The sequence below is a fragment of the Alligator mississippiensis genome, chromosome 5 (assembly GCF_030867095.1).
Source record: "Alligator mississippiensis isolate rAllMis1 chromosome 5, rAllMis1, whole genome shotgun sequence".
NCBI classification, from domain to species: Eukaryota; Metazoa; Chordata; order Crocodylia; family Alligatoridae; genus Alligator; species Alligator mississippiensis.
The window spans coordinates 141753564-141781562 of record NC_081828.1 but is presented as its reverse complement, the minus strand read 5'-3'; the positions used below and the strand labels follow the sequence as shown (position 1 = coordinate 141781562).

Below are 27999 nucleotides of genomic sequence, written 5' to 3'. Positions count from 1 at the left end.
ATAAGACACTGTGAATTAAGCCTTATTTTGTTGCCATAAGTGGATGATATTTTAGAGAGAACAATTCCTCTCCAGGCAGAAAATTACCAAACCACGAAACCTATGGACGTAAAGAAGTCCCACTAAGAAGCAGTCATGCTCAAAAACCCCAATGGAGAATACAAACACTATTTTGAATATCTGCAAACTGTACATTAGGGGGATCTTAGTGAAGATTTCCATAAGAATATACACAGAGAGAATATCAGAACACAGGGAGGCATTCCCACCTTTAAAGAACATCCTAGACTCTCAACTTCAAGCTAAAGCTGTTTTTTTAAATGACCATTTTGTATTAAGACTTGCAACAATAAAGAGAAAAAATGAAGAGTTTGTGGAGGTTGAAATTCTCTAAAGGCTTTGATATGGACAGATTATACTACATAAATGGTTGGCAGTCATTTATAGATGTTTGTTAATTATTTCTCCTTTGCCATTGTTTACTATGAACAATGATCAAAAACAATGCAAGAATAGTACAAAACGTTGACTATTCTGCACACAATTAATGTAAAATAGAACCATGCAGCAAACTAGTAAACACTTAGCCAAATTCTAGTTTTTTAAATTATTCAGTTGAGCAAGATGAATGTATTCTTTAGTATTTTGAGAAATCAAGATCACTTGCACACAAAACGATGAAGAGAAATGTTTCAGAATACTTTAACAACTAAAAGCTATTTTGGTAGCATATATATATATGGCAATTCATAGATATTAATCATTACCACTATTACTCTAATGTCTTATTTGTAAAGATCAGCCTTTGTTGTTGTTGTTGCTTGGCCTAGCTAATTCTGTTTGACCAGCTCAGTTCTAGTTTTGTTTACAGCAGTGGTGCTCAAAGCACAGTCTAGAAATGTGGAGACAGAACAATGGCACTGTTAATTGCTCTGGGAGCCCCACTGCAATTAATGCTGCTACCACTCCCCCACTGCTAAATTTTTTGACTTGAGGGGTTGGATGACATGGCCTTGATTGTCAGTGTGCAAGGTCTAACCTGGAGGTCAATAAGCAGCCCATGCCTCCAGCTCCCAATATGCCTTCCACACAAAGTTTAAGCACCCCTTCTTTAAAAATCAGTATTACATTCTGTTTCTTATGCAGCAACAGCATTACATTCTGTTTCTTATGGAGTAACCACATGCCGATGTATTTGGCTTCTGAGCATTGCCATGTTTAAAGCCCACTTTCACCTTCTATAATGTCATGAAAGCAGTTTTTAAGGAAACCTGAAACACTGTGACTAAACTATGTTGATGTTTGAAAGTACTCATTTTACACACAGAATTTAAATTGAAAACAAAAGACTGACCTTGCATACCCATGATAATAGTTTGAGTCCTTATTTTCTTGAAGGTTATGGAATTTGGGAGTAAAATTCCGCTTTTCCACTGGGGTGAGAATATTATCATGCTTCTTAATTTCAGTTTCACAGTCCAGTGCAAACTCCCCTTCATTAGTAGTTCCAAAAAGGTCAGGGTCATCCTGAATTACATCTATCACAAGAATGTCATCTTCATATGCTTTAAGAACATCTGGAAAGTTCGAAGATGAACTCTGTGTAGGCTTCTCTTTCAATTTTTTTTCGTCATTGACAAATACTTCAGATGAAGTAGAATGTTCAACTATTTTGCTGGAGTGATCAGCCACATTACTTTTCTCTCTAAATTCAGTACCAGAAGTACCCTCTGAAGTAGGTGACATTAATTCTCTCTCAGAAAAGTCCCATGTACATGAAGAAATATGTTCAGCAAGTCTTTTTTTTTCATCTGAAAGTCTTTCTGAACCATCATTTCCAAAGTTTTTATTGGTGATTTGGTAAGATTTTTCCTTTGCAGTGGCCAGAAAAAAGTCAGAATACACCAAAGGGGAATTCTCCTTGGTCCTGTTCTGCCTTACTGGTGTAGCAGCAGAATTGTCAAGAAGTTCCAATGGACTGTATGTTTCTCTTTCAAATGATCTAATATAGTCCACTTTCCTGGATTCAATTTTATTTCTCAGTAAAGGAATTTTGAAATTTGACAGATTTCCTGTGCTTAACATTCTCACTAAGCCTGGAAATTCCTGAGTTTGTTTTGTAACAGGTATCTCAGGGTTACAGATCATTTTGCCTACATTATCTGCAGACGTGCTATCTTGGAAAGTCATGGCTACATTTTTTGCTTTTAAAGCACCTTTATTTTTATCTTGTTTTTGTTTTCCTGACAAATTTAAAGTTACCTTGCCTTCCTGCACACTGTCAGAGTTAAAAGTCACAGAACTTCTACCTTTGTCTAATGACAACTCCAAGTTTTCATCTTTTGTGACCCTCAAAGCCCCATTAATATCTGAGAGAGATGATCCTGGTATTGCAACAGAAGCTAAACATTCTGTATTAGAATCTGTTATTTTACATGCATTTTGTTCGTTAATTTCTGTCATAGACACATGCAGATACAATTGCTTGGAGTTATCATTTACATCCATACCTCTCAAAGTTTCGGTGTTTTGATACGAACAGCCCTGGAAAGAAGTTACGGAAAAATGTTTTTCTATGATGGTTACATCTTTTTTAGGAAACCATACAGAAGTCCTGGCACATGATTCACGAGGCCAAACATTTTTGCCAGGCATTGGTATTGCTCTTTGACAGCTGGATGCTTGCAACTTCTCAGGTTTTTTTAACAATTTTTCATTCAACAATTTTTTCTGACAACTGCCTGAATCACTGCAGCAATTAGAAATGTCACTGACCAATCTAATCACTCCAGGACTTTTCAAGTCAGAATGATCTTGTGGTGCCATACTTTCTGCATTAAAGAAAGACTTTTCACTCTGTTCAGCTTCAGGGAGCTGAAGATTCTTCTCAAATCTATCTTCTATGGCACCAGGTTTCATGCACATTTTTCTACTGACTGGTTTAGGCAGACTATTTAGTACTTTTTTAGTATTAGTTTCCACATGGGCATTTGATATTAGATCACATGAAGATGACAAACAAATTTTATTGCTATTTAATTCCCCTAAAACTTCCAAAGAAACTGTTGCAAGAGTTTTATTTTCTGTATGTAATTCACACTCACTGTTGACCCTGCCTGGGAGAACACTCTGGGTTGCTAATTTTTCTGTTTTCTCAAAAAGCTTCATCTTTTTCCTGGGCTTTTCACCAATATTCCATTTTCTTTCCCTGAAGCACTTATTTCTGTTTAGAGAGCATGAAAAACATTTCTCTCTGTTTTGGCATGTTCCTACTTCATCAAATGATATAATCCCCTGTGCACACCATCTCTCAGGTTGCACTGCATTCATACCACTCTGTCCAGTAATGCTACCAGGACAAAGAGTTTTACTGTGTAGTATGTGCAAGAAGCCACTATCAATTTTATAACTGTTGCTGCTTCCATCAACTGAAGACTTTACAAAAGTATTAAGGTAACGGCAGTCATGTAATGCCACAACCGGATTCTTTTCTGCTGTGGACAGCAAACTGTTATGCTGTTTCAAGGCTTCTCTGCACTCATCTTTACACTCTATTGATTTGCTTGTTGTCAGTTTATTTTCAGCTGTTTGTACAGTCAATCTTTGTAAACACTTGATCTTGGTGATTTTATTTTTTCTTCTATTACAATCTACTGCAGAACCTCTTGCTAAACAACGGGATGCTGATATCTTACTTTGAGTCCCATCTGACTGAGGTACTTGGAAAGATTCAGAGTAAGCTACTAGTGATGATGTCCTTACATTAGATTCTTTTGCTGTATTCTGAGCAGTCTCTAGCAGCTTTTCAACTTGTGCATCTGGAACTTCATTAACGTCCATTCCTTCTCTCTTTGCTAATTAAAAAAAGAATTATTGTCAATTTTATACACTAATACAATTGATTTAAGAGAAAAAAAATACGGTCTTGTTAAAAAAAAAATTGCAAACATGGTTCTTCCAAGACCACCCACAATCAAATAAAGCTTTGTAGAGCTAAAATGTAGTTATGATGTAACATTTTATCAATGTTCCCACATACAGAAAATAACTAGCAATATTAACAGGCTTACTATATGCACTCTATAAAAATCTTAATAAAGCAGCAATAATGTGTCATAAGATAAAGCATTTGAAAGCATTGACAGTTACCTCAAACATACCTAACTGACAAGATTTTTTAAGTAAATGTAAAAGTTTTTACATTTTAGGTAAAACCTTTTGCTCTTCCTAGTGGATGCAAGAAAAGAAATACTGTTTAACAACATATTATATCCGTCATAGGAGTATAATAAAATGCAATAAATCAGGGCTGCTCTATGAGATTGCTATATTTTTATGCACTATATATTATCATTTATCATAAAATATTAATGAAACCAAATATTTACCTGTAAAAGTTTCAAAATGAATCAATAAAGCCTTGCAAGAAAACTAAAACTTTCTTGTGTAATATTTGTTTTCAAAGTTCGGTTCAAATTTTCAGTTGTTCCTACCCTAGTAACTGCGTAACCCATATATAAGACTTCAAATATAGCGATTTCTAACAAACTATCAGAAGCAATAATAATGCTCCTAGATTGTAGCCTTGTACTGGTAGGCAAAGACCTGACCCAAGTTCTCCTTCACTGAAAAATAATTCCTTAATGAATGTTTTTTAAAGGTAAAATTAGTTCCTCTCTCAGACAAGCATTAGATTTTGCATTTTTATGGACTATTTACAGCTTATTTTTTTAAATGTCCCTCAAATTGCACCAATTCAACACAATGCTCTGTTAACATGCCAACAATAGATTCAAGTGCATTTTGTTTCTGTTGCTTTTAAAATAGTACATTTGTTACCTAAAAAAGCAGTAAGATCAGAAAGTTTAGACCAATGTAATCTCTTAGATGAGAACAAATAAAATGACAATGCACGAAGGATACTGAATAAGTTCTCTTACTAGGTTTCCTTATCTTTAATTTTAATTCAGATGAAACCACAGTCTCTTCATCGCCATCTGTCTGTCTTTCACCATCATCCTCTAGTCTGTTAATGAACAGATCATTTGTAGGTGCAGAAATAACTTCTTGCCCTGAAGCCTGTTGCTTATCCAGCTTTCCTTGTCTGTTCCCTTTAGTCCCGGTAAGAGAAACCCTGTTTGGCATCAACCTCTCCTCTACATATTCAGTTACCCATTTTTCTGTTGAGGAACTCTTCTTCCTGCTTTCCAAGAGTCTTCCTCCCTCAGATAAACTTTTACTTGCTTTCCCTAAAATTTCTGCTTCACTCTGGGATCCTGACTGCCACAATTTTACAGAGGAGCTCCTGGCTCTTTTCCCTACAGTTCTCTCTCCTCCTTGAAGGCCTAAGTTTATTGGTTGTAGGTTTGTGGCAGATAATTTGCCTCTCTTTATTATACTCCCAGCTCCCTCATAAGGGCCTATCATTGCTGGTACTACCAAGGAGTGCTTACTCCTTCTCTTTGGGCTCTCTGTACTTTCCTGGAGGCCCATGCTCTGCAGCCCTAACTTCACAACAGAGCAGAAGTGCTCACCCTCTACCCCCAAGTTACTTGCTCCTCCTCCTTGAAAGCCTAAGCTTTGGGACTCCACTGCTAATGAATGCTTCTCTCTCTTTCTTGGGCTTGCTAGCTCTTGAGGACCTTGTGGCTGCCGTATCCCTAAGGAATACCTACCCCTTTTCTTTGGTTTCTGTAACTTTGGTTCCACAATCAGCCTGTCTTGCTTTCCCAGATTGCCTTCTTTATCCAGAGGCCCGGACAAGCCCATTTCTGCCAAAAAGCTTTCACCCCTCTCCCCAGGACTTCCTTCTTTCTCCTGGGGTCCTGGCTCAGACAAAGAGCGCCTGCCCCTCTTTCTAGGGCTCTTTGCTGCTCCCCAAGACCCCGATTCCACCGATGCACATCTGTCCTCACATGCTGGGCTCCCTGGCTCTTTAGGCACCTGCACTCCTGGCTCTGAAAACGAGCGCTGCCTGCTTTTCCGTGCGTCCACCGCGGCACCTCCACTTCTTTCCTTCCGGCTCCTGCACTTTCCCTCAAAGGCCAGGACTCGCTGCTTCAGAGTCAAAGCGTCTCCATCCTTTTCCCTCCTGCCTCCTACCCGACGCTCGGGAGCGCCTGGCCCCCGCACACAGCTGCCCCCGCTGGCCCGGGGGCTGCCCGCCTGCCCTTCGGCCCCTGCCACCTGCCCCGCCAGGCCCCGCGAGGAGTCTCCGCGTTCCTTCTCCGTGCTCTGGGCTGCCCCGGGGCCGCCTGCCAGCGCCTCTGCAGAGGGGAGCAGGTGACGCCTCCGCCCCAGCGCCCCCGCCCAGCCCCTGCCCGCGGCCGCCTCTCTTCTGCCTCGCCTCCCTCGTCTGCTCTGAAGCCTCTGGCTGCCACCCTCAGGGGGCGAGGCCGCCAGCCCGCGGCCGGACCGGAGCTGTGGCATGGCCAGCCCCACGGGGCCTACACGCCTACCCCGCCCCGTGCCTCGCCTCGCCTCGCGCCCGGCTACTCACGCGCTCGGGCGGGCGGGCGGGCGGGGCAGCAGGTCATGGCCGCCAGCAGCCACTGCGCAGGCGCGGGGCGGGGCGGGAACCAGTTGTTAAATGGCCGCCTGGGCCGGCGCGTGTGGTCTTGGAGCTAGGCTGCTTTCCTGTGGGAGTGTCTTTTGTTGGCTCCTTAAAGCTGTGAGGATGCTAGACAGCCTTCCACTCAGGACTAAGACTTTAGGTTCCGGCCCTCTCTTGGGGGCGGTGTTGCCCTCGTTTGTGCTTCGTTTGAAGCAAGGGGTTCAAATGCACAAAGGCCGGGGGGCAGCAGCATCTCAGGCGCGTTGAGAGCATTTTTTAATCAAGCTGACACATGCTGGAGGAGGGCTGGGATTTTATGCAAAAAGTTGGGCCCTGTCCTATAGCACTAGCAGGTCACTAATGGCTTCAGTGATGGTTGAACCATTTAGCCAGTATGCAAAAACTTGCAAAACACCAAGCTGTGGGCCTTTTTTCCTCTCTTTTTTTTCTTTTTAAAAATTCAAATTGCTTTCTTGAGAGGAAAGTCCTGGGTTGAGGAAATGGGGCATCCATGTGCCATAAGAAATGCCTTACTATGTGCAATGCTTCAGTTTGCATTTGTATTTTTGTCTAGAATGAATCTGGGTTCAAAGGGGGTGTAGAGGGAAGTAAACGAGGGAAGGATTTGGTTTCCTTCTTCTAAGTTGTGCGGATAAAGTTGGGAACCTCGAGGGATGAACTTAGCAAATTTCAAGTGCGGAAAGTTGCTATCCAGCAAGAAACCTAGCCAGTGACATTTTGCATTTCAAACGTAGTGGTCCCCTATCTGTTAAGTGCAACATATACAAAAGACAAGTTGCAAGATCATGCTTCAGTGTGTTAGAATTGCACCAACCCTACAAAAACTAGCGTACAGAAAAACATTCTAAAAAAAACACACTAAAGAAAGTTACCATTACTAATATGCCATCAATATTAAAATATCAATGTAATGATGCATTTAATGCAACATTTAACTTTTACATTTAACGTTTTAATGCAAAATATAGCAGTAGCACCAAGGGCGCACATAACCAAACAAGCTTAATGGTCCTACTCTATTCTTGGGTCTTCTTTGAGAGGGGAAATGGTTTCATTAAAATCTAGGGCACTATGTGTTGGTGCCTGATGACATTCATGTTTAAGGTCCTCTAGCTTGGAACCTGTGAATGAATTACAGGTAAATCCTTTTTTATAAGTTTCTAAAAATAATGCTAGGGATGTAAGAGTGTCAATGAGCTTGGAATCTTAATGAGCCAATACTGACTTATTTTTTGACCTCAGCCAAACCACTTAATTTTGCTGTGACTGACTTTCTCCACCTATGAAATGGGGATTATCCAAATAAGGCAGAGAAAATGTTGAATGGATATTCAGCATAAGCAGTCAGTTAATAGGGAAAACACAAATGTGGAGAAGCACATTCTACTATGAACAATCTTCAATTAGCTGTGACTTCCTTGGTTGAATGCATTTATGTAGGTAAAAGATACTGCAGAAAGAGTCCCTGGGCTGATAAAAGCCTATCAAGACAGGGAGTATAAATTATCTCTTAATTTGTTTTTAATGAGTTTATGATGCTCCAAGTACTTGGACTTGGATTCAATAAGGGGGGTTAGCAATATAATGTTCCATGTAGCATTCTTCAAGCCTCATATTTGTGAAAACATTCACTATTGATATGTTTGGAAAGCAAGCCTCAATCTTTCCTAGACCGGATGAGTAATGCAGGCCTGAAAAATACATAACAAAACCCAGAAAGAGAGGAACAGCAAAAAGTAGTAGAGATAGGTCTTCATTACGGATTTCTATTAAGTACATCATTGCTCTTTAGCCTGATTGTGAAGATTGAGTATTTTTATGATGGAGTATTTTTGATCACACTTGGTTGGTGTGAACTTCTATAATGAGGAACAGTTAGGAAGTGCAAGTGCACTTGCTTTTAGTCCTGCTTCTCGAAAGCCTCTTTTAGAAGTCTCATTAGAGATGGCAGACCTTCAGAATCTCTATTTAAGACATTTTTAGCAGCTGTGAATTGTGTTAGAAATCCAGGTGGCACTTAATTCAAAGCATTTGCTGACAGTGTAGAACCGGTCCATCAAAGTGCCTCAATTTAACTGTGATATAGAATATTTGAAAGAAGAGTCAATACTATAATAGAGGCACAGAGAGGCTTCAGTTGGTTAGAGACACTGACAAGTTAAAAGTATTTTAATAGAGTCTAATTACCTATTTTATTAAAGATAATACCTTTTATTTAAGGTATTGAAATGGAAATAAATATTAAAATCTTAATTTTAACCATTAAGACTCTTCACTTTTTCATTTCACTCAACTCAGAGTAGAGAAAGTAATTTTTACTTTCATTTACAGTCAGTTGCACAATTGTTCAATATTTGGATTGCAAACACTGTAGAGGAATTTTATACACTTTTAAAAAATGCTGTATTATTTTAATTTTAAAAGAACAATATTTCATAGATTTCATAGATGTTAGGGCTGGAAGGTATCTCAAAGATCAAGTCCAGCTCCTTGTAATATGTACAACTATTATGGTTATTTTCACTTAGGATTAATATAAAATAAACATGCCAAAATGTAGCTTGCAGTAGTATTACAATACAGTCCTTTTCTTACTCAAGGGCTCAGTAAATTAAGATTATTTTGCACCTTGAGTTATCTCAGTATCCCTATTTCCATCTTTCTTTCCTATTGATATGCCTGTCTCTGCCAGGTAATTCCAAATGTGTAGTTGTTGGATCATTTTCCTTTTCTGCCATTCTGACAAGTATTTCAAACAGCTTCCACTCTTGTGGAAAAAACATCAAGCTGCTATCCTACTTGATAGGCATGCACTGGCCAGCGATTCTGCTCACTTGGACATGTTCTCCTTTCTGTTTTGTCCATGTATGGTGTTTGTTTTTCTTTTTGTTGCCCAAGCACAGCTTTATGATGTTTAAGTACTGTGTGTACCGTGTCTAGCTCATTCTCCCTATTGATACTTGAAGTTCATCTCCTTTTAAAAAAATCTGAAGCAATCACAACACACCTCTTGTTCATTCTATTTTGTATGGTACTGCTCACATACTGATTAATTCAGGGCAGAGATTTTGTTACTTGTTTGATGCGGCTCACATATTGTGCAGCTTCATGTACTTTTCTGAAGTAATATAAATTACAAAATGATTTTATAACTACTTGAAAACCAGACCTGGGAGATGGTAATAAAAGTGCTGAGCCAAATGTAGCTGTCTGACTCCTGCTTGACAAAGACTCAGAGCTCCATCTGTTTTCAGATGCATAGTAAATGCCCAACATATATTAAGAGCTAACATTTGAACACCCAATGGATTCACTGTGCCCTTTAAAAAAATACTGAAAGACATTTTTATTGATTTTGATGGAAGAGAGTTAGTGTACTCTGATCCTGCCCCTCCTAATCAGAGCAACAAACTAATAGCTATGTAATTGAAATATTGTTTACTAGGCTTTTTAAGATTAGAAAGGATATCATTAGTTTATGAAATCATATTCTTCATTTATGGAGTTGTATAGTAGCCTGCAAAAAACTTCTCAACATTTCATCACTTCCAGTGCCCATCCCAACTTACACATTAGGGTACTTTAGCTATGGTAGTAGCAGTTACCTGGGATCCTATCACTTCTTTAGCTCCCTTGTATCTGTGTTCCCTTATTCCTTGGTCTGCTCATTCTTTGCAGGACTCCTCACTTCATTACTTGACTGTGTCTCCATAGTTACAACAGCGACCTCTCTGCAGCCTTAGAAATCACTGCAGACTCCCTGTTGGAACACTGGGGGAACTGTTCCCCTCTTCAAAAAACAACACATCCCTGCTCCCTCCTTCACTGCTTCATTAAGGTTTCTGTTGCTCATCCAGGTGCAGTGTTTATCAGCCTCCACATCTCCCTGAGACTACCCAGGTCCCACTTTCTCCCATAAAGCATCAACTATTGTATCCCAACAGCCATGGAACCTTGGACCCCACCATTCTGCCTGACCCCTTTCAAATGGTGCGTTGCCCAGCAGAGATGTACTGCTAATATTTCCTCTGCTCTTTCTGTTACTTTGCCTCTGGAAATAAATAAATGAATAAGCAAATTAGAAGAGTTTTGAACTTAAGGGCTCCAAGTTAATGGGAAAGGACTAATTCAGTGGGACAGGATTTTTTGTTTGCTACAATGTAAGAGTGGCTGTGGGTATGAGCAGAAAACTTCTTTCATGGTAGGGAAGGCAAAGTATTCTATAGCTGGGTCTAAAAATTGGGCGTCCCAAACTAGAAATATGAGAAGCAGTCAGGAATTTTAATCAGAAGACTGAATTCCTTCCAGTGCAAAGAAGAAAAATGCTTGAGAATTGCCTAAAAATAGAAAAGAAGTGTACCTAGAGATGCTCTCATTTGAGAAAAAATAACTGAGCCTGACAGCTTTAGTGTATAATTTTATTTAAACATTTACTTAAATGTTTTATTTAAAATTATGATTGCTTTCTTACTTTTTATACACACATTTCCCATCAAGAAGTTGCATACCTCCTATTTCAATCCTCAAGTGATTCTGTATTTGTAAAACATGTAGACAGTCTAAAGAAATGTACTAATATGTTATTAAAGATCTAGAAACAATTTCTAAGTAGATCTAGCAGCTTAACTAAATTTCATATTTTACAAGGACCAACTGAGAGATGCACAAAAGCAGGACAGGTTATAACAGAACAAAGAACTTGACATTAGTGAACTACTGGTAATTCACACTAATGATTCAGTAGCAAATTACTGACTTTGATAACTTTTTCACCTGGTTGACAAAAAAAAGTATGGTTTTATTTATAATATCCAATATTAAACATGCCAAACTTTATTTTATATAATATAAATATTATATATTGATAGCTATGCAAACAAGTTGAGAGAGGCTATTTGACCTAAGAGATACAGTGTGGGGAAAAAGTATTGGGGATGCTTCTCAGTTCAAACATAACTACTGCTGACAGAGTATGGGACTTGGACAAGTCTCTTGACTCAGTTTTCCAGCCCTAAAAGTGAGGGTCAGTATTAACATACCACATAAATACTGTGAAAATTAAACAGACAAAGTTTACAGTGCACTTTGAAAATGTCAATCACACTAGTGATTAAATGTATAGCATTACACGTTCCATAGACAATTTGGTCAAAGCAACAAAAATTATAAAGGCTTCCTTGTAAAACCTTTGCTGAGAGATTGTGCTGAATGCGCATGCATATGGCAAACAATTCAACTCTAGTACTTGGCAAATGTTGGAAGTTTTTTTTAGTAGTAAATACAGCTACATTCTTAAAAACACAAATTGGAAAGGTTTACATAAAATGATTTGTACACATTTGGTTATTGCTACTGTTTTAGAAAATAAATTGCTTTTACATGTGGATCTGAGAATACAATTTAAAATTAAATGCATTGGTGCTTTGTCATTAGTTTTTGGTCAGGATTTAGTTCTTCATGTCCCTGACCCCTTGTTTACTCGAAGACTGTAAGTATTCTAACATAGTAATATAAACATTGGGCTTCAGTGTTTATCAAAAATTGAAGAATTAACTTGACAATCTCAATAAACAGCTATATATCCTAACATTTAAGTCCTAGTAAGTTGGATCCCCCCAAACTTTAATTAGGTAGGGATCTAAGTTATGTTTAGGATTGGCTAAGAATGATCTGTATGTTAACTTATACCTTATGTACAATTTTCTGAAAGTCACTAAGAATAAGTTAAATAAAAATTACCCTAACCTCAAAGATTCAAGACTTGTGAAAATGTCTGTAGAGACTTTTCCTGGAGAAAGAGAAAGGCAAAACATTTATTTCTGCAAATAAAAACATCATGCTATTATCTATTCAAATCTGACTGCCGGCATGATAGCTATGATCAGAAATATCTACAAATAGATTGGATGGAGAGAAAGGGGTATCTTTGTGACTTGGTACTGATTCAGAAGAGTAGACCTGTACAGTTTGCTTTGCTATCTATGTAAACTCCATTGAACGTTAATTTTATTTGATTCCATATAGGATCTTATACTATGGTCATCTTACAATAGCCTCTTAAGCAAAATGGGGTGAAAAAAAACCACATTAAAAACTTACTTTAAAGATGTTTCTTGGCTTCCAGTGGAAAAGATATATATATATATAATCTGACTACAAATAAAATAAATAATATTTGGACTCTGATCTTTGTTCCATAAGGACTGTGAGGTGTGTAGCTATCTTGAAAATATTTGACAGGGGATTAGGATTTTTTGAAAATTAAGAAGAGGACCCTCACTATCCTTTCATAACCTTTAATGCAAATCCCATCCAATATTAAAGATAGGATTCAAGCCACCTGGCATACCTTTGTCTACTAGAGAGGTTTGAGGATATTTAGCTCTCCTATCTTCCTAGTATCTCTTATCCTCCATTGTGAGGTATTAAGAAAATGTGCTTTAGCCTGTCCTAATGCATATTAACTGAAAAGCACATTTTTTTTAAATGATGCTTAATGCACAGTAGCCTATTTTAATGTACAGTAACTAAATAGCACAGTTTTAGTGATACTTTAATGCACATTAAAATAGGCTCATGCGCATTAAAGTGCGCATGTAGACGTGCCCAGTTTATGACGTAAGTGGGTATTAGGAGACGGTTTACTGGAACAAATATTTGTGGAAAGCAAACATTAATATTCATAGCAGAAATGCTTGTCTTTTAGGCAGTCAGGAAATGGAAACAATACTGTTTGATTTATCTGATCACTTACAGCCAAGCAACACAGCTCATGTTTAGAATATTTGCAATTAGTTCATATAGTAGTTTTCCAAAATATATTGGTTAAATACATTTGAATATCATGCATTGGAAGAACCTAATATTCGGTTATGCATGTTTTGTGATCAGAAGGAAATTAAATATGCTGAATACATAGTTGTGAATGTAACTGAAGTTTTGGTCAAGCGAGTAATTTTTATTCTAGGCAGGGAGAAAAGAGGATTTTCATTTGAAGAATGAAAACTCCTACTGTATTATATATAGTTTATTATAGGAATTGCAGCAGCAAGATTTAGGAACTGTACTACTTAAAGCAAATAGTTACTCTGAACCCAAAGATCTGAGAGGAATGTTTCATTGTGATCCATAGGTGATGTGTAGGAAGGGGCACGGAGTGGGGGGCTTGTGCCCCCCTGAAATTGGCCCTCGCCAGCCAGGAAGTGGCAAATGCTGGCTGGTGCCCCACCCTGAGAAGCGCTGGTGCCACTTCCTTCTGGTTTGCCTCCGGGGCTTCTGGGGTCAGCAATTAGCTGCTGGGGGGACCCTCCCCAGATAGTGATTGACAGCTGGTGTCCCCTCCCCCTCCCCCCCCCGGCTGAGCCAGGAGGCACCAGTCACCCATGCTATGAACATTGTTGTTCTTGTCATCATCCACATCATTACTACTACTATTACTACTACTAACAATAATGTTTCCCTTCCACCACAGATCAGATTTGTGCTTAATAGCTCAGCAGTACTCCTACATATTTTATTTTTCCCTGATTTTACAGAATAAAGTAAAAAAACAAAAAACAAGGACCACAGATGAAGAAATACAATAAAGCAAATGATTAGTTGTAAAACCATTTCATATCACCAATTTCTTAGTCTGCTTCACTTTTATCTGCTATATTAGCTTTGTTTGACCACTACTTTCCAGTTTATGCTTTGGTTCTTTGCAATATTACCATATGAATTCTTCTAGTTCTATTATTTTCTTTTGATCTCCTCTACATCATGATAATGTTTTAATCTTATAATCAAGTTTGTTTATTAGCAGGGTAGCTCTATAAAAATGTGCCTGTTTCAAAGAAAAACAGTCATTATATAGGAAATATAAACCCTTTTTATGCGGTGCAGATTCTGTTGAAGGAAGGATCTTCCTCAGCTTATACACAAAACTTCTATCGCATAACCAAGTTCCTTCGGAATACCCCCGTTTGTAGTGACGATGCCTGCATAAGAACCTTGCTAACTTGCCCTGTCATTCTTTAAGAGTTATTGGGTATAATATATATGTCCTGCTTGCATATTTGTTCCTTTAATTATCTTAATAGCTGTTTTGTTTGGTTTGACTTTTTGTTTGTCCATTTGTTTCTCTTGATACTCTGAGGTTCTTAAGCCAGTGCAGTATCTATTGAGTCACATTCACCCAACATAGTACCAGAAGCAGAGGAACCATGCAGGTTGCTATGTATACTGCAAGAGAGTTGTTACATCAGAACTTTATCAGATGACATGGTGATGGAATTAAATCTAAAGGCAAACCTCCTGCCCCCAATCAATAATCAGGGTATCTGAATATATCAGTCCTACATATTGTTACTCTTTTTTTCTTGTTTGTGCCTTTTTCATCGCATTCAAGAGACTTTTATTGTTCACTAGTTGAGAAGAGAAATCAGGAAAATGGACAGCTGGTACATTTCATAATATACCATATGGAGTTTTTTGGCAGCTCTTACAATTTCTAATTTATCGCTGAATTGGAATGATATGAATATTAAGATTCTTGGTCTTGTGGAATCACTGTTTCCTTTTTGACTCATTATGTACTGCTTTAGTTTCTATCAGAAAACTGCTCTTTCTGGTTACCCTACTGCCTAAGGTGTCCCCCCCCTCTCCCCCCCTCCTTTCCCCAGAAGGCTTGCTTTACAGGTGATCACATTAACCTGAACCTTAAAGATTGTGATAATGAGTTTTTCTTAGATTTCAAAATCTTTCCTCCAGGGCTTGTACTTTAGCTTTATATTCCACTTCATTCACTTCCATTTGGAGGAAGGTCAGAAGCAGTAACCTTGCAGGTTACCAACTTCAGCAAATTAAAGGAACTGGTCTTAAGAACAGAACTGGTTGTCAAATGCTGACCTCTGCCTCATATACCTGATGGTAGTACAAGAAGTGAACTGGATTGATCTACATTTTTTTCAAGGCATATTTTTGTAGTTTACAAAGCAGTTTTCCAAAGCAGCATAAACATGTTCTTAACTCACTTCTGCATCTAATTTTAGAATCAGTTATTTAGTAGTTGAATATAAAGAACTCCAAATAAATCAAACATTATTTTTTGGCTTGGACAGAAACAATCATGCAGCTATCTGAAACCAGATAATAGATGACTTCTCTCATCCTATTCTCAAGAGACTTTTAGAAATGTAATTTTAAATGAGGAAAAGTGGCAAGAAAATAGAAGAAATAAAAATCAAAAAAATAAGGGCTACAAATTTAAGTTTTGAAATGGCATAAAATTACCCCAAGGCAATTGTAGAAGGTGCTCAAAATCACTCTGTAGAGGAAAGCATAGTAGAGAGAAATGAGGGAAAAAAAATAAGAGCAACCAGCTCAGGTTATAACTATTAAATGTATGAAGAGGAATAAAGAAAAAAGAGGGGGAAAAGTGAGGGTTAAGGCAAAGCAACATTTTTTAGCTTCATGGACTGTGATTCCTTAGAGAAGGCATAATCCAGCAGCCACTGGAGTTAAAGGGACCATTGCTGCTGGTTTCAATGGTTGGTTGGGTCAGAATCAGACCATAAATCTCTTGGCTGAGATCAGCTTCAGTTTGTACAAATTTTTAGGAGCTGAGTGGCAAAGAGATGAATTCTAAGTGGTACATCAGCCCACTTGTATCTTGTATGTGACCAAACTACTAAATCCCTTGACCCTTGGCAAGAATGCTCAGCTGCATAGTAGGTGTTTGAAGCTGATACATTTTTAAAAATTTATATTCAGACAGGTATTTTTTTTCTAGTCAAATATGTTGTCCTGTGTGGCAGTGCTTCTGGTATCAGACTTTATAAAATGCAATATTGTCCAAGTAGCCAATATGGCTGCAGTTCATTTGCTAGGACTATACACGTACTTCTGTAAGGCTATTTCGTTACTGGATTAAGCATCTCAACAAACAGCAACTTAATATACTTTTCATGCTATGCTACAGAAAATCTACATAGTCAAAATAAATATATATCATACTAGAGAGGCAATAATGGGCATCTGCTAAAGAAATAATTTGTTAGACTGTCCTCATTGAAGCATTCTAGGCTCCTCCTACACATTAAATATATTATGCAATTAACTGGTAAATGGCTCAATAAATTTAGACCAGCCACACAGTGAAAATGACTATCCAATTATAAAAAGATCCAACCAGTCATAAAGTCAGTGCTTGAAAATGTGTAACAACTCTATAGCTGGTTTCTACCCAGCTTTAAGTTGAACATGTAGCAGGGCCCTCAGGGTCAGTTTCTTTTGATTTCAGTAAAGAACAAGGCCCTTAATAATATTAAGTGTGCAACAGCCCTGTAGCTCTTCAGCAGTCCCATTTAGGCTGTAAGATTTCCTTCCAATTTTTTCATGAATTGTAATTTGTATTGGTAGACATTTGAACTTAAACTATTACATTCAGGGTGCATGAATTATCTCAGCTGCCATTTTTGTTAAGAGTTTCTGAGCAGAGACTGGAAATATTAAATAAATATTTATAAGGTTTTCATTGACAAATATATTTGGTTTGAGGGCCATTAAGATTACAGATTTATTGTCCATTTAGTATATTCTTACAAAAGGTTACAAAATCTAATGGATATACTGTGATGCTTTAGTAGATATTTGGAAGACTAGTCTGAGGAGGAATGCAGAGGTCAAGACTGTCTCATCAAAGGCTGCATATCATTACTGATGGAAACTCTTTCCACCTCAGTAAAGTTCAGTAGTTCATGCTCTTGTAACAAGGTCTAAGTGATAATGTCAAGTTGGTGGTATTGTGGTTTTCAACTTGTATGTCAGAATAGTAACATCATTTATTTCCATTAGGGCTGCAGTTTTTACTTAAAAAAAATAGTGAATAGAGATTAGACTGTGTTATGGGATGCCCAAAGAACTTGTTTGGAAATATTTTGACTGTAAGAGAACCTGCTGTGAGCCAGTATGTTTGAATAATATCTAGTAACAGAATCTTGTGATTTGTTACTGAGGATTTAGTCAAAGATGAAGAGATGACCCTGATTTCTCCAAATGTTTGTTCTCACTGGGGTGCTGTGCAAGTCATTTAAATTGTCATGTTTCTCTTTCTTAAATAATTTTCTGTTAAGCAAAAGGCAGGGCATAGTAGCATTCTATAGCCTACCTTGTTCAGAGAGGTATGAGCATTGTAGGTTGCAACCAACTTCTGAAGTAAGTATCATTCTGTACAGGAATTTAAACTCATAGAATAATAGAAAATTAATGTTGGAACGGACCACAGGAAGTCATCTAGTCCAACCCCTTGCTCAAAGTAGGACCATCCTCTTTTTTATATCATCCCAGCCAGGGCTTTGTCTATCCAGGTCTTAAAAACCTCCAAGTATGAAGATTCCACAAGCTGTCTGGGTAACCTGTTTTAGTGTTCTACTATCCTCCTAGTGAAAAGTTTTTCCTTATATCCAACCTAAACTTCCCTTGCTGCAACTTGACACCTTTGCTCTTTGTTCTGTCATCTGCCACCACTGAGAACAGTCAGTCCCCAGCCTGTAGTTGTGCATGAGATTGTTCTGTCCTAAGTGCAGGACTTTGCATCTGTCCTTATTGAACCTCATGAGACTTCTTTTGGTCCAATCCTCTAATTTGTCAAGGTATCTCTGAATCCTAGCCCTAACCTCCAGTGTACTTGCCACTCCCCACAGCTTGGTGTCATCTGCAAACTTGCTGAAGGTCTACTCCTTTTCTTCCAGGTTGTTGATGAAGATATTGAACAAAACTGGCCTCAGGACCAACCTCTGGCGCATTCCACTTGATACTGGGTCCCAATTAGACACAGAGCCATTGATTACTACATCAGATTCTTCGAGTCTGATTATCCATCCAGTTTGCTATCCACCTTACAGTCCATTCATTCAACCCATACTTCCTAAGCTTGCTTGCAAGAATGTTTTGGGAGACCATGTCAGAAGCCTTGCTAAAGTCATATGTCAAGTCCATGGCTTTTTCTGCATCCACAGAGCTAGACAACTCATCATGGAAGGCAGTCAGAATGGTCAGGCATGACTTGCCCTTGGTGAATCCATGCTGGCTTCCTAATCACCTTCTCCTCCAAGTGCTTAGAAACGAATTCCTTGAAGACCTGCTCCATGGTTTTTCCAGGGACTGAGGTGAGGCTGACTGGTCTGTAACTCCCTGGATCATCCTTCTCCTTCTTAAAGATGGGCACTATATTTTCCTTTTTCCAATCATCCAGGATCTTTCCCAATTGCCACAACTTTTCAAAGATAATGGACAGCAGCTCTGCAATCACACTGGCAAACTCCCTCAGCACCCTTGGGTGCATCGCATCAGGTCCCGTGGACTTGTACATGTCCAGCTTTTGTAAATAGTCCCTAACCTGTTATTTTTCTATTGTTGGGCTGCTTACCTCCTCCCCAAACTGTTCTGCAAGGTGCAGTAATTTGGGAGCTGACCTTGCCTGTGAAGACTGAGGTGAAAAAGGCATTGAGTACTTCAGGCTTTTCTGAATCATTTATCACTAGGTTGCCTCCCCCATTCAGTAAGGGACCCACACTTTCCCTCATCTTCCTCTTGTTGCTCACATACTTGTAGAAACCCTTCTTGTTACCTTTCACATCCCTTGCTAGCTGTAACTCCAGTTGCACTGTCATCCTGCATGCTTGAGCAGTACCCTTATACTCCTCCCTCATTTGTCAGTTTCCACTTGTAAGCTTCCTTTTTGTGTTTTAGCTCACTTGAAGGAGTTCTCCACTAAGTCAAGCTGGTCTTCTGCTGTACTTGCTAGTCTTCTTGAGCACCAGGATGGTTTGTTCCTGTGTCCTCAGCAAGGGTTTGTTTTTTTTTAAATAGACTGAATTTTGCTGCAGCTGAGCAGTGAAGAGTGGGTAATAATCGTATTTTTGAAGTTTGAAGTGACCTCTCAGTTCAGGTTTTTTAAATACTTCCCCACTATTTTCCCTATGTTTTCCCATTGTTTTTCCACATTTTCTCCCTTTTTGTTTTAATTTTTGCTGAAGTTCCCCAGAAAGTGTCATTTTCATAGAAACATTGGTATACATTTCAACATCTCTAAAAGTTTTACTAACCAACAGATATTTGTAGTATGAACTGCAGTGTGCTCCTACAGGGTTCAAGCCTGAAATAAAGCAATGCATTCCAATTTTTTTTTTTTTTTACCAACGCAGCTTTACAGTAGGGTAGCTGTACTTGGACATGCTATGGTAAATTACCATAAATCGCAAAAACTAGAATTAAGTCTAGTTTGGACTTTGCCTCCTAAAATTGAAGAAAATAACTACATTTTACAGGTTTAATAGATAGGATCATTCATTGTGGTATGGAGTAGCAGCAATGGAATCTTTTCCATCACCGTGGACACTAGCAGAAATCATCTCCTATCCCAAGAGCTCTTCTCTGTTTTTTCCAGTTAATGAAAACATTCAGCAGAATTGCTGGTTTTGTGGGCTGTAATCTTGCATTATATTGCCTAACAGTTAAGCCTGGGTAAGCAGTTCTTTTCCTTTTAAAATCGCATATTATACCATGCTACATAATTGCAGCTAAGGCAGGCACCATAAAAGGTGCTAATATAACATTAGATATTCCTGTATTGTTGTATGTCTTACTCCTGACAATATACACTGCATAGCAATACAAAGGTGCTCTGTTGTATCATCCTGAGTTCAGGTGCTAAAACCCTGCATGAATTAACAAAATAACTTTTTCTTACTCCTTCTGGCAGATGCTCTTGTGAATGCCAACCAGGCTACAAAATAAGATGACCTATTTTTAAGACAGATGCAACCAGAGCTTGGGTCACTAGAGATTCAGCATGGGAAATCCAAGGAACCACCAAGGTTGTGGAACCCATTTGGACTACTGAAATAGCTAGTGGTAGAAGGGAGAAAACCACTTCCATTTCTCTTAATTTTTAATGTATAAAATTTACTCACTTAAAAAAAACTAAAATGGTTTAAAACAGAAGCCTACTTGCATATACACATCTATTCATTTATTTTTGTTTATCTTCAAGCAAGAGCTTGCAGAAATGATGGAGGATTGTGTGCTTGCAACCTTCAGCCTTGTATAGTCTCTCTAGCCATGTTTACATAAGAGCTGACCGTGCAGTAGCTCATTACTACTGTGCAGAAGCTTTGCATGGCAGGAAGCATGATGCGATGCTATTGCACAGTAGTATTGAGCTACTACGCAGTCAGAATCACCCAAAAGCCATTTGGTGAAGCTACTGCACAGTAACTTTGGTAACTTTGGTTACTGCACAGTCATTTAGTACTTGCATAAGAGCTGGATTATGACATTCTGGGGCCCTAAACTATGTCAAGCTTAAGAGGCCCTGTAGCATTACCAAATCTGGCACTTCCCCTGCCAGTGCGGGACCAGCCAACACTCCCCGCTGGCGGCCTGGAAGTGATGGGGGAAGCTTGCACATGCCTGCTGCCTCCTCTATTAAGCACCCTGTGCTGCTGCTCTGTGTGTAGCTGGTGCTCCAGGACTGGCTGCTGCTACCCCCATATCCCTGCCCAGCTCCACGACCGGCTGCAGTGCCAGTTTTAAAAAAATGGCATTTTCAAATTTCCAGCATGTGCTTGGCCCTGAGCATGTTGGATTTGTGAGGTTTTTACTGTATTTTTTTCATATTTAGAGGCCCCTCGTAATGTGAGGCCCTAAGTTGTAGCTTACTTAGCTTGCGCCTAAATCTGGCACTGACTGCGGCCCTCCCTCACAGGGCCACTTTCTGGTTCAGCTCCTGGAGATGGACTTCACATCTTTGACGGGATGGAGCCCATGAAAGTCACAAGCAGCAAAGTAGTCAGCTGTCAAAACAAAACCTTTATTTGTCCACAGCAATATAATGGGCCACATCCTTCTGCACAAAACCCAGGCAGCCTATGAGATAAAAAACAGCCTGGCTGTTGCCTGCCAGACCACTCAATCTAGTCTAGCCCTGCCTGTCTCTCTTCTTTGCCTTGTCTTCAGGCATCTCCCTTTCAGGACTTTCTCTGGAGTACTGCTGTCTTCTCAAGGACTGCCTATCACAGGGGAATAGTGGGGAGTTTCTTCAAGTGTTTACCTGGAGTCCACTTGACATATAACAGATCAATTAAGCTCTTTTTTGCTTGATGGCCCATTACTCCTAATAGAGCACTTAGGCAAATCCCTACAGCTCTAATTCCAAACCAGATTAACCCCTTCTTTCCCTATGTGCAAGCGAGTCTGGGAAACTGAGGCATGCAACGTTACTGTATTGTAACACAAACATGTGTAAACCAGAAATGTTACAATAAACCCCATAATCGATCACAGCCTTAACTGCAGTAAATGAATAGCTAAGTCAGTTTCAGAGTCAAACCCTGCTCCACTGTGGGCAGCTTACTCTTGACTTTACTATATATCATTTAGCCTGGGGATTCTTAATCAAATTCCTGCCTGAATGCACCTGGCTTCATGGTACATGTAGGAAGAAGTTGCTTGTAAAAGAGCTAGGGCTAAAAAACTTTCAATAACTAAGCAAGCACATGGAATTCTACTTGCAAGCAAATAAGAATATAAGACAGTGCTCTAATATATCATTTGCAAATAACATTGCCACCCAGGTGGGCAGTCTTGTGTTACAGTAACTGAGCTGCTTGACTCTTCTTTTTTTCAGAGTTGTTTTGAGTACATTGCGTTCTGGTAATCCGTTATGGAAGCCATTGGACGTCAGGGATCCGGGTTTTCCATTTGCCATGGTAAAACATGGATTTTTTTCATTTTAAGGAGAAAAACCTGGATGCTCTTCTTTAAAGGAGAAAGACACTGAAAATGGTGGGTTTCCCCTTGCAGGTTGGCAGAGTTCCAGCCTGCATGGGATTGGAGGGAGCAGGAGGGTGGTGGTTAGGCAGGGGGTGCTATGTGCATGTGTGGAATTGAGTTACATAGCCTGCTACATTACTGGGGAGGAATTGAGGCCCCCTTTGTGAAAGAGTTGGGCAGGGCTGGGGCTGCTGTCCAGCTGCGGTGGTGCATGGGGCTTGGGGTCAGGGGCCAGAATGTGTGGCCACAGGGCCCGGGTGGAGAGCAGGATGGAGCTGCAGGCAGCTTGTCTAGGGGGCGAGGAGGGGTCGGGGCTGGCTCCCTGCCACTGCATGCACTCCTGTGGGGGCATGGCAGGCATGTGCCCCCCAGATTTGTGCACACAACAGAGGTGGGCTGCCTGCTGTGGGCCTGGGACTCCATGCCCTGCTGCCCTCCCCCTGGGGCTCATGTAGATGCTGCACCCACCCTAGGATTTTTCAAACAGGATGAAAAGGTATTACTCAAGAGTGGTGCTCACAGATCACAAAAACATCAGTAACACGTTGATTAATAGCATTATGAAATTCCTTGCCACATAGTTCCTACAAAGCTCAAACCACAAAACCACAATCTCACCATATTCTATTGTGATATTTTAACTGAGTCATTGCTGTTCATCTACATACCCTCCTCTTAGGATTTTTCTTAAACTTTTCTTCTTTCCCATCAATCTGATGATTTCAGAACTCGGTTTTTCACAATAATGTAGCAGGCTATCTAACTCAATTCCACAGAAAATGGAGGCAAAACAAGTTCTGCCTCAGCAGGAATAGGTAAGTTCCTTTTGTTCTTTCATATGACAAAAGTGATGTCCGTATCCTTATATTTGTGTGCTTTGGTGTTTTTGTGGATTCGGGAGCTCTTGGCCATCAGAGACAGCACCAGGGATCATTACATGGAAGTGGCTTTCATTGATCCCGGTTCCCTTTGTAAATCATTTTCCCTTGCTGTGTCTTACCAAAAATAGTAAAAAATCTAAAATACTCTCGTTTGTAACATGCACAATTATATACAAATTATACAATTATATACAAATATTTTATGGAGGTATTCTTGAAAATTTGACGCAATGCAGTACTTATTTATCTTAAATTTAGAGCAGTTGGTTTCATGTTAATCTTACTCTTTTTTTTTTAATCCTACAAAGATGTGAGTAATGGCACACATCAACTCTGCTCTACTGCCTGAGAAAAGTCACAAATGGTCTCAGTCAAGTGTGTTACTTTGGACTATTCAAGAAACCCACAGCTCACTCCTGAATGAGCGTGGCTAATCAGAGGTGCTAACCTAAGATGAGTACCAACAGTGCATCTTCATCCTGCTTCCAAACTTTTGTGCTGTATCTGTCTGTTGATTTGTAATGCATGTAAACTCTGGTGTCCCTGGGGTAAGGACTGTTTTCCTGTTAGCCCTGGTCCTTGAGCAAAGCCCCTGGGCACTACCATACTACCAATAAATATTCATTGACATGAATCTAGGTGAAACATTGCCTAAATAATCATCGATTTGTAAATTATTCCATAATTTTATGGGATGTATTTTTTATAATAGGATGGCAATTAAATATGTCAACTGCCAGATTTGAAATGTTTTGGTTATTGTGTAAATTTATTTATTTTTTGACATTGCCTCCAGGCCTTCTTGGAGTCCTGCTTCCTGACACACTCATCCTCTTCCTGTCCATGACAGAGTGGGAACTGTAGGGTTTAGGGGTTTTTGCAAAATGTTTTGAGACTATGGAGGTCAAAAGGAAGTTTACTGTTAGATAATGCGCTGACTGAGTTGAATTAGTTTGTTCCTGTTTAAAATTTTTTTAAGGATGTTGGATATGTCATGTTGCTGCCTTAAATGTCAGGACACCTAAAGCTTTGATAGAGGTGTCCATTCTTAATTCTAAAGAAATAACAAAACAATGTTCCTGTTTAAAAATCACTCTAATTTGTGAATATAAGCACATATCCTTCCTGGAGCCATAGCTGAAGTATGAATGTACACCATTGCCCCCAAGAGTTGTGGTCAAGGAATACCAGGTAGATGCACATTTCAATTCAGTTCAGTTTAATTCAGCATGACAAGCTACACAGGTGTTGTGTATTTCTACAAGAGAACCATCAGGTAACTTTCTCCTGGCAGTGATCTCTGAACAGTCCTGAGGGCTACGGGGCAGTTCTGTGAATTCATATCTCCCAGTTCATACCTCCTAGGGCAGTGGCTAGTCACTTTAGAAACTCAGGATGATTTTTAAATTGGCTTTTTGTTGTTAGGCTTATGCCCATTTTCCTGACACGTGAATACATTTGCTTTAAACAAGCGGTAGAAATTTTAAAATAACCTGAAAGGTTATAAATGAAAACATTTTTTTCACACAGCAAATTCTAGGTTCCTCATCCTCCATCTTTAAGCAATGCCAGTAGTTCTAGGTGTGGATCCTCACCTCTGATTTTGTGTACTTTATTCTTTCAAAGTGACAATTAACATTCTTGACAAGCAAATCTGGCCACATATGTTGGATTTTGCCATCTGCCTCTATGGCCAGAATTGACATCCCACATTTGTCAGCCTGTCAAAATCAGGGAGGTTACATAGCACATAGAGAACTCTGTATTTTAGGATGACAAGCCAATGTTGACAGAGGTAGTGGGAGGGTCACTTCTGGCTTTCACAAAGTGTGGGGAGATGTTCTTCCTTGTCCTTCCTTTGGTTGCTACTACATGCATGCACATCCTGTGAAATGGTTTCAAGCTTACAATACAAGATCTAGGTTAAATTTAAAAAAATCCCTCCTTGGGGCAGTATGACCATATAAAGACAAATAATACATGTATGTAACACCCAAAAGGAAAAAAGGTTAAAAAATTAATTGGAATACACATCCAATAATTTTTGTCCCCATATTTGCAAAATTCTAGCAAAACAAATGGTTAAATAATGATATTTTATTCCTGTGTTTAAAAGGATTACTGATTTAAGAGTTTTGTCATATTTAGTCTTCAAATACTGACTACTCGATTTAGTATTTTAAGAAACAGTTGGGATCCCTTTAGAGTTGTCTGTTAAATTTTTCAATAAATTATTAATTTTAAATGCCATTGCCAACTGTCTCCAGCTGGATACAGATGACACATCATTGGTTGTAATGGCCTTCCCCACTGTTAATTTTTCATTAGTAAAAATAGACTGGAAAAGAATTAAATTTGTCAGAAATGTCATTTGGATTGTTCAAGGAATGTCACCCTTCATAATAATAAAAATACATCTTTTGCAAGATGGCATTATATTTTAATAAATGTGGAAACTAGAGTATATTGAATTATACTGCCAGAGTTTATTACATTTAAGTATTTACTGGGATTTATAAGCTCCATTTTTCCTGCTATAGTATGAAAACTTTGTAACTGTCTGTCATTATAGGGACTGTTTTCAGAATCATAAAATATGTTAGCAGATAAACTGATTGTTGGATAGAGCATTAGCTTTTTTAAAGACATAAATGTTTGCTCTACTTGAAAATGCATGGGAAAAATGACACAGTGGCTTTTTAGATTTGTGAAATATGGTAAAATAAATTCTATCCTAGCAATCTTTTTGTAAGTAAACATGTTTAGTTGGATGGCATGTATTTGAAAAGTGCATGAACCTTGATTTTTCTCAGGTGCAGTTTCTTGACTTTGCTAGTGTGTTGTCTCCATAGGCAGCTCAAGCAATACAAAATTATTCTCTTATTCTGAGGATCTGTAGAGGTAACCAGATTTCTCAGATGGTCAGTGCTATTATCAGTAGTAATGAAAGAGTCATTATATAACAAGGTAGTTGGAATTTGGGTAGTGGCTCCACTCATACATCTGATCTATAAGGATCTGCTAGAATTTTGTAACCTTGGCCATTTATTTCTATACACAACCTATTAACTGAGATTTGAATAGTATCTATGCTTATTTTTGTTGTCCTTGCCTCCCTTACCTTTGGAACCATATAGAATTAATATGTGATAAAACAGCCCTTTGTCAAATAGGAACTTTTTAAATGTGCTCCTTATTAAGAAAGCATCAACTCCCTGATTTTTGTTTCTGTTCTTTTAAGGAGATTAGATCAAGAATGAAAGTTTCGTTCAAAAAATAAAACAGATGGCAACCAGTGATTTACTGCTGTATAGAGCATTTTTAAGTAAAGAAGAAATTGAACAGTTTCTTCCTAGATTTTAATACTTTTCTTAAATGTGAACAGACCACTCAGCCAACTTAATGAAGGTTGGCAGTGTGGAGCTGTAGATTAAATGCATTGTCATTTAATCAATTTTTGAAACGCTGAAGAAAATTGTGATCAATTGTAACTAATATGCCTGCAGTTCCAGTTATTGCAGTGGTATAAGTTGGTGGTGTAGACACCATGCACAATACCACCAGCCATCTGCATATACTGCCATGGAAGTCTTGGCTATTCTCATAGATACTTAATGCCTAGTCTGTGGTTTTTTTTCGCAGTTTGTTCATTGACCACCAGACATAGATTTTGGCCAAGACTTTCATTTACTACTCCTTGATAGGCTTAAATGCAGTTGTTTCAGTGCAGCTTGTCAGGAGCAAATGCTCCAGTATCCTACAGTACTACCTGTTGTGAATGGCAGTCTCCTCCTACTGACTGTAGAATGGGAAGAGAATTCTTATGTTTGACCTTCTATATTTTCTTAGCAGCTGAGCTAACATGTGATTGTTCCTACCTGCTCTCTTCAGCATCACAGTGTTTATTGATAAGTCATGCTCTGAAAGAGGTTAAAAAATTTGGCAGTTTGCCGTACAAGATTTTCTTTGGCAGGTGAGTGTCGGCCATTCTTGAAAGGTGGCCAGCCCGTCTTAGCTGTACCACTTTCAGTAGAGTGTGACTAGCGGGGAGAGCAGATCTTCTGAGCACCTCGGTGTCCGGAATCTTGTCCTGCCACTTGATCTTTAGTATCTTTCTCAGGCAGCACAGGTGGACGTGGTTTAGTTTCTTGACATGACACTGGTAGACAGTCCAGGTTTTGCAGCCATAGAGGAGGGTCGGGAGAATGATGGCTTTGTATATGTTCAATTTCATTGACATTCTGATGCCTCTGTGGTCCCCGACTGACTTACGGAATCTCCTGAAGGCCACCCTAGCTTTCTCTAGTCTCATGCTGACTTCGTCATTGATGTGGACAGCACGGGAAAGTGTGCTGCCTAGATAGACAAACTTGTCAACCATCAACAGTTGTTGGCCTTTAACTGAGACATGGTTCCTGGGGTGTTGTGCTGGGCGCAGGTTGAAACATCACTTCAGTTGTCTTTGGCAGTTGTATATTTCGTTTTAAAAGCACATCATTTCACTACAGTCCAGAATTAAAATTGCTTGTGTGCATTAGCTGTTTTTCCCCTACCTTAAATTAATTTGGCTTGCTCTTAAGTGTAATCCTTAACTCCTCATTTCCTTAGATTTGTAGTGCTTAGTTTAGCAGCAATTAATGCTGAAACTATCATAACACTGTAATAAGTTACTGACAAATATACTTGGCCTTAAATCCATTTAAGGATGTTTTGCATCATGCAAATAGT

The 27999-nt window shown here is 39.0% G+C and overlaps 1 protein-coding gene and 1 long non-coding RNA gene across 2 annotated transcripts in view; one reads left to right on the top strand and one right to left on the bottom strand.

The window, feature by feature from the left end:
- Positions 1-6552, bottom strand: part of TOPAZ1 (testis and ovary specific TOPAZ 1) — a 74684-nt gene extending 68132 nt beyond the window's left edge. The window contains exons 1-3 of the mRNA XM_006273249.4: positions 6500-6552; positions 4941-5026; positions 1355-3854 (exon numbers count right to left, since the gene is read on the bottom strand). Coding sequence (XP_006273311.3) covers positions 1355-3840 — 2486 coding nt within the window. The 5' untranslated portion in view covers positions 3841-3854; positions 4941-5026; positions 6500-6552. The remainder of the gene's footprint in view (positions 1-1354; positions 3855-4940; positions 5027-6499) is intronic.
- A 16525-nt stretch (positions 6553-23077) lies between these two features.
- Positions 23078-27999, top strand: part of LOC109285846 (uncharacterized) — a 146098-nt gene continuing 141176 nt past the window's right edge. Inside the window, exon 1 of the long non-coding RNA XR_002093739.2 lies at positions 23078-23205. This is a non-coding gene — a long non-coding RNA (uncharacterized LOC109285846). The remainder of the gene's footprint in view (positions 23206-27999) is intronic.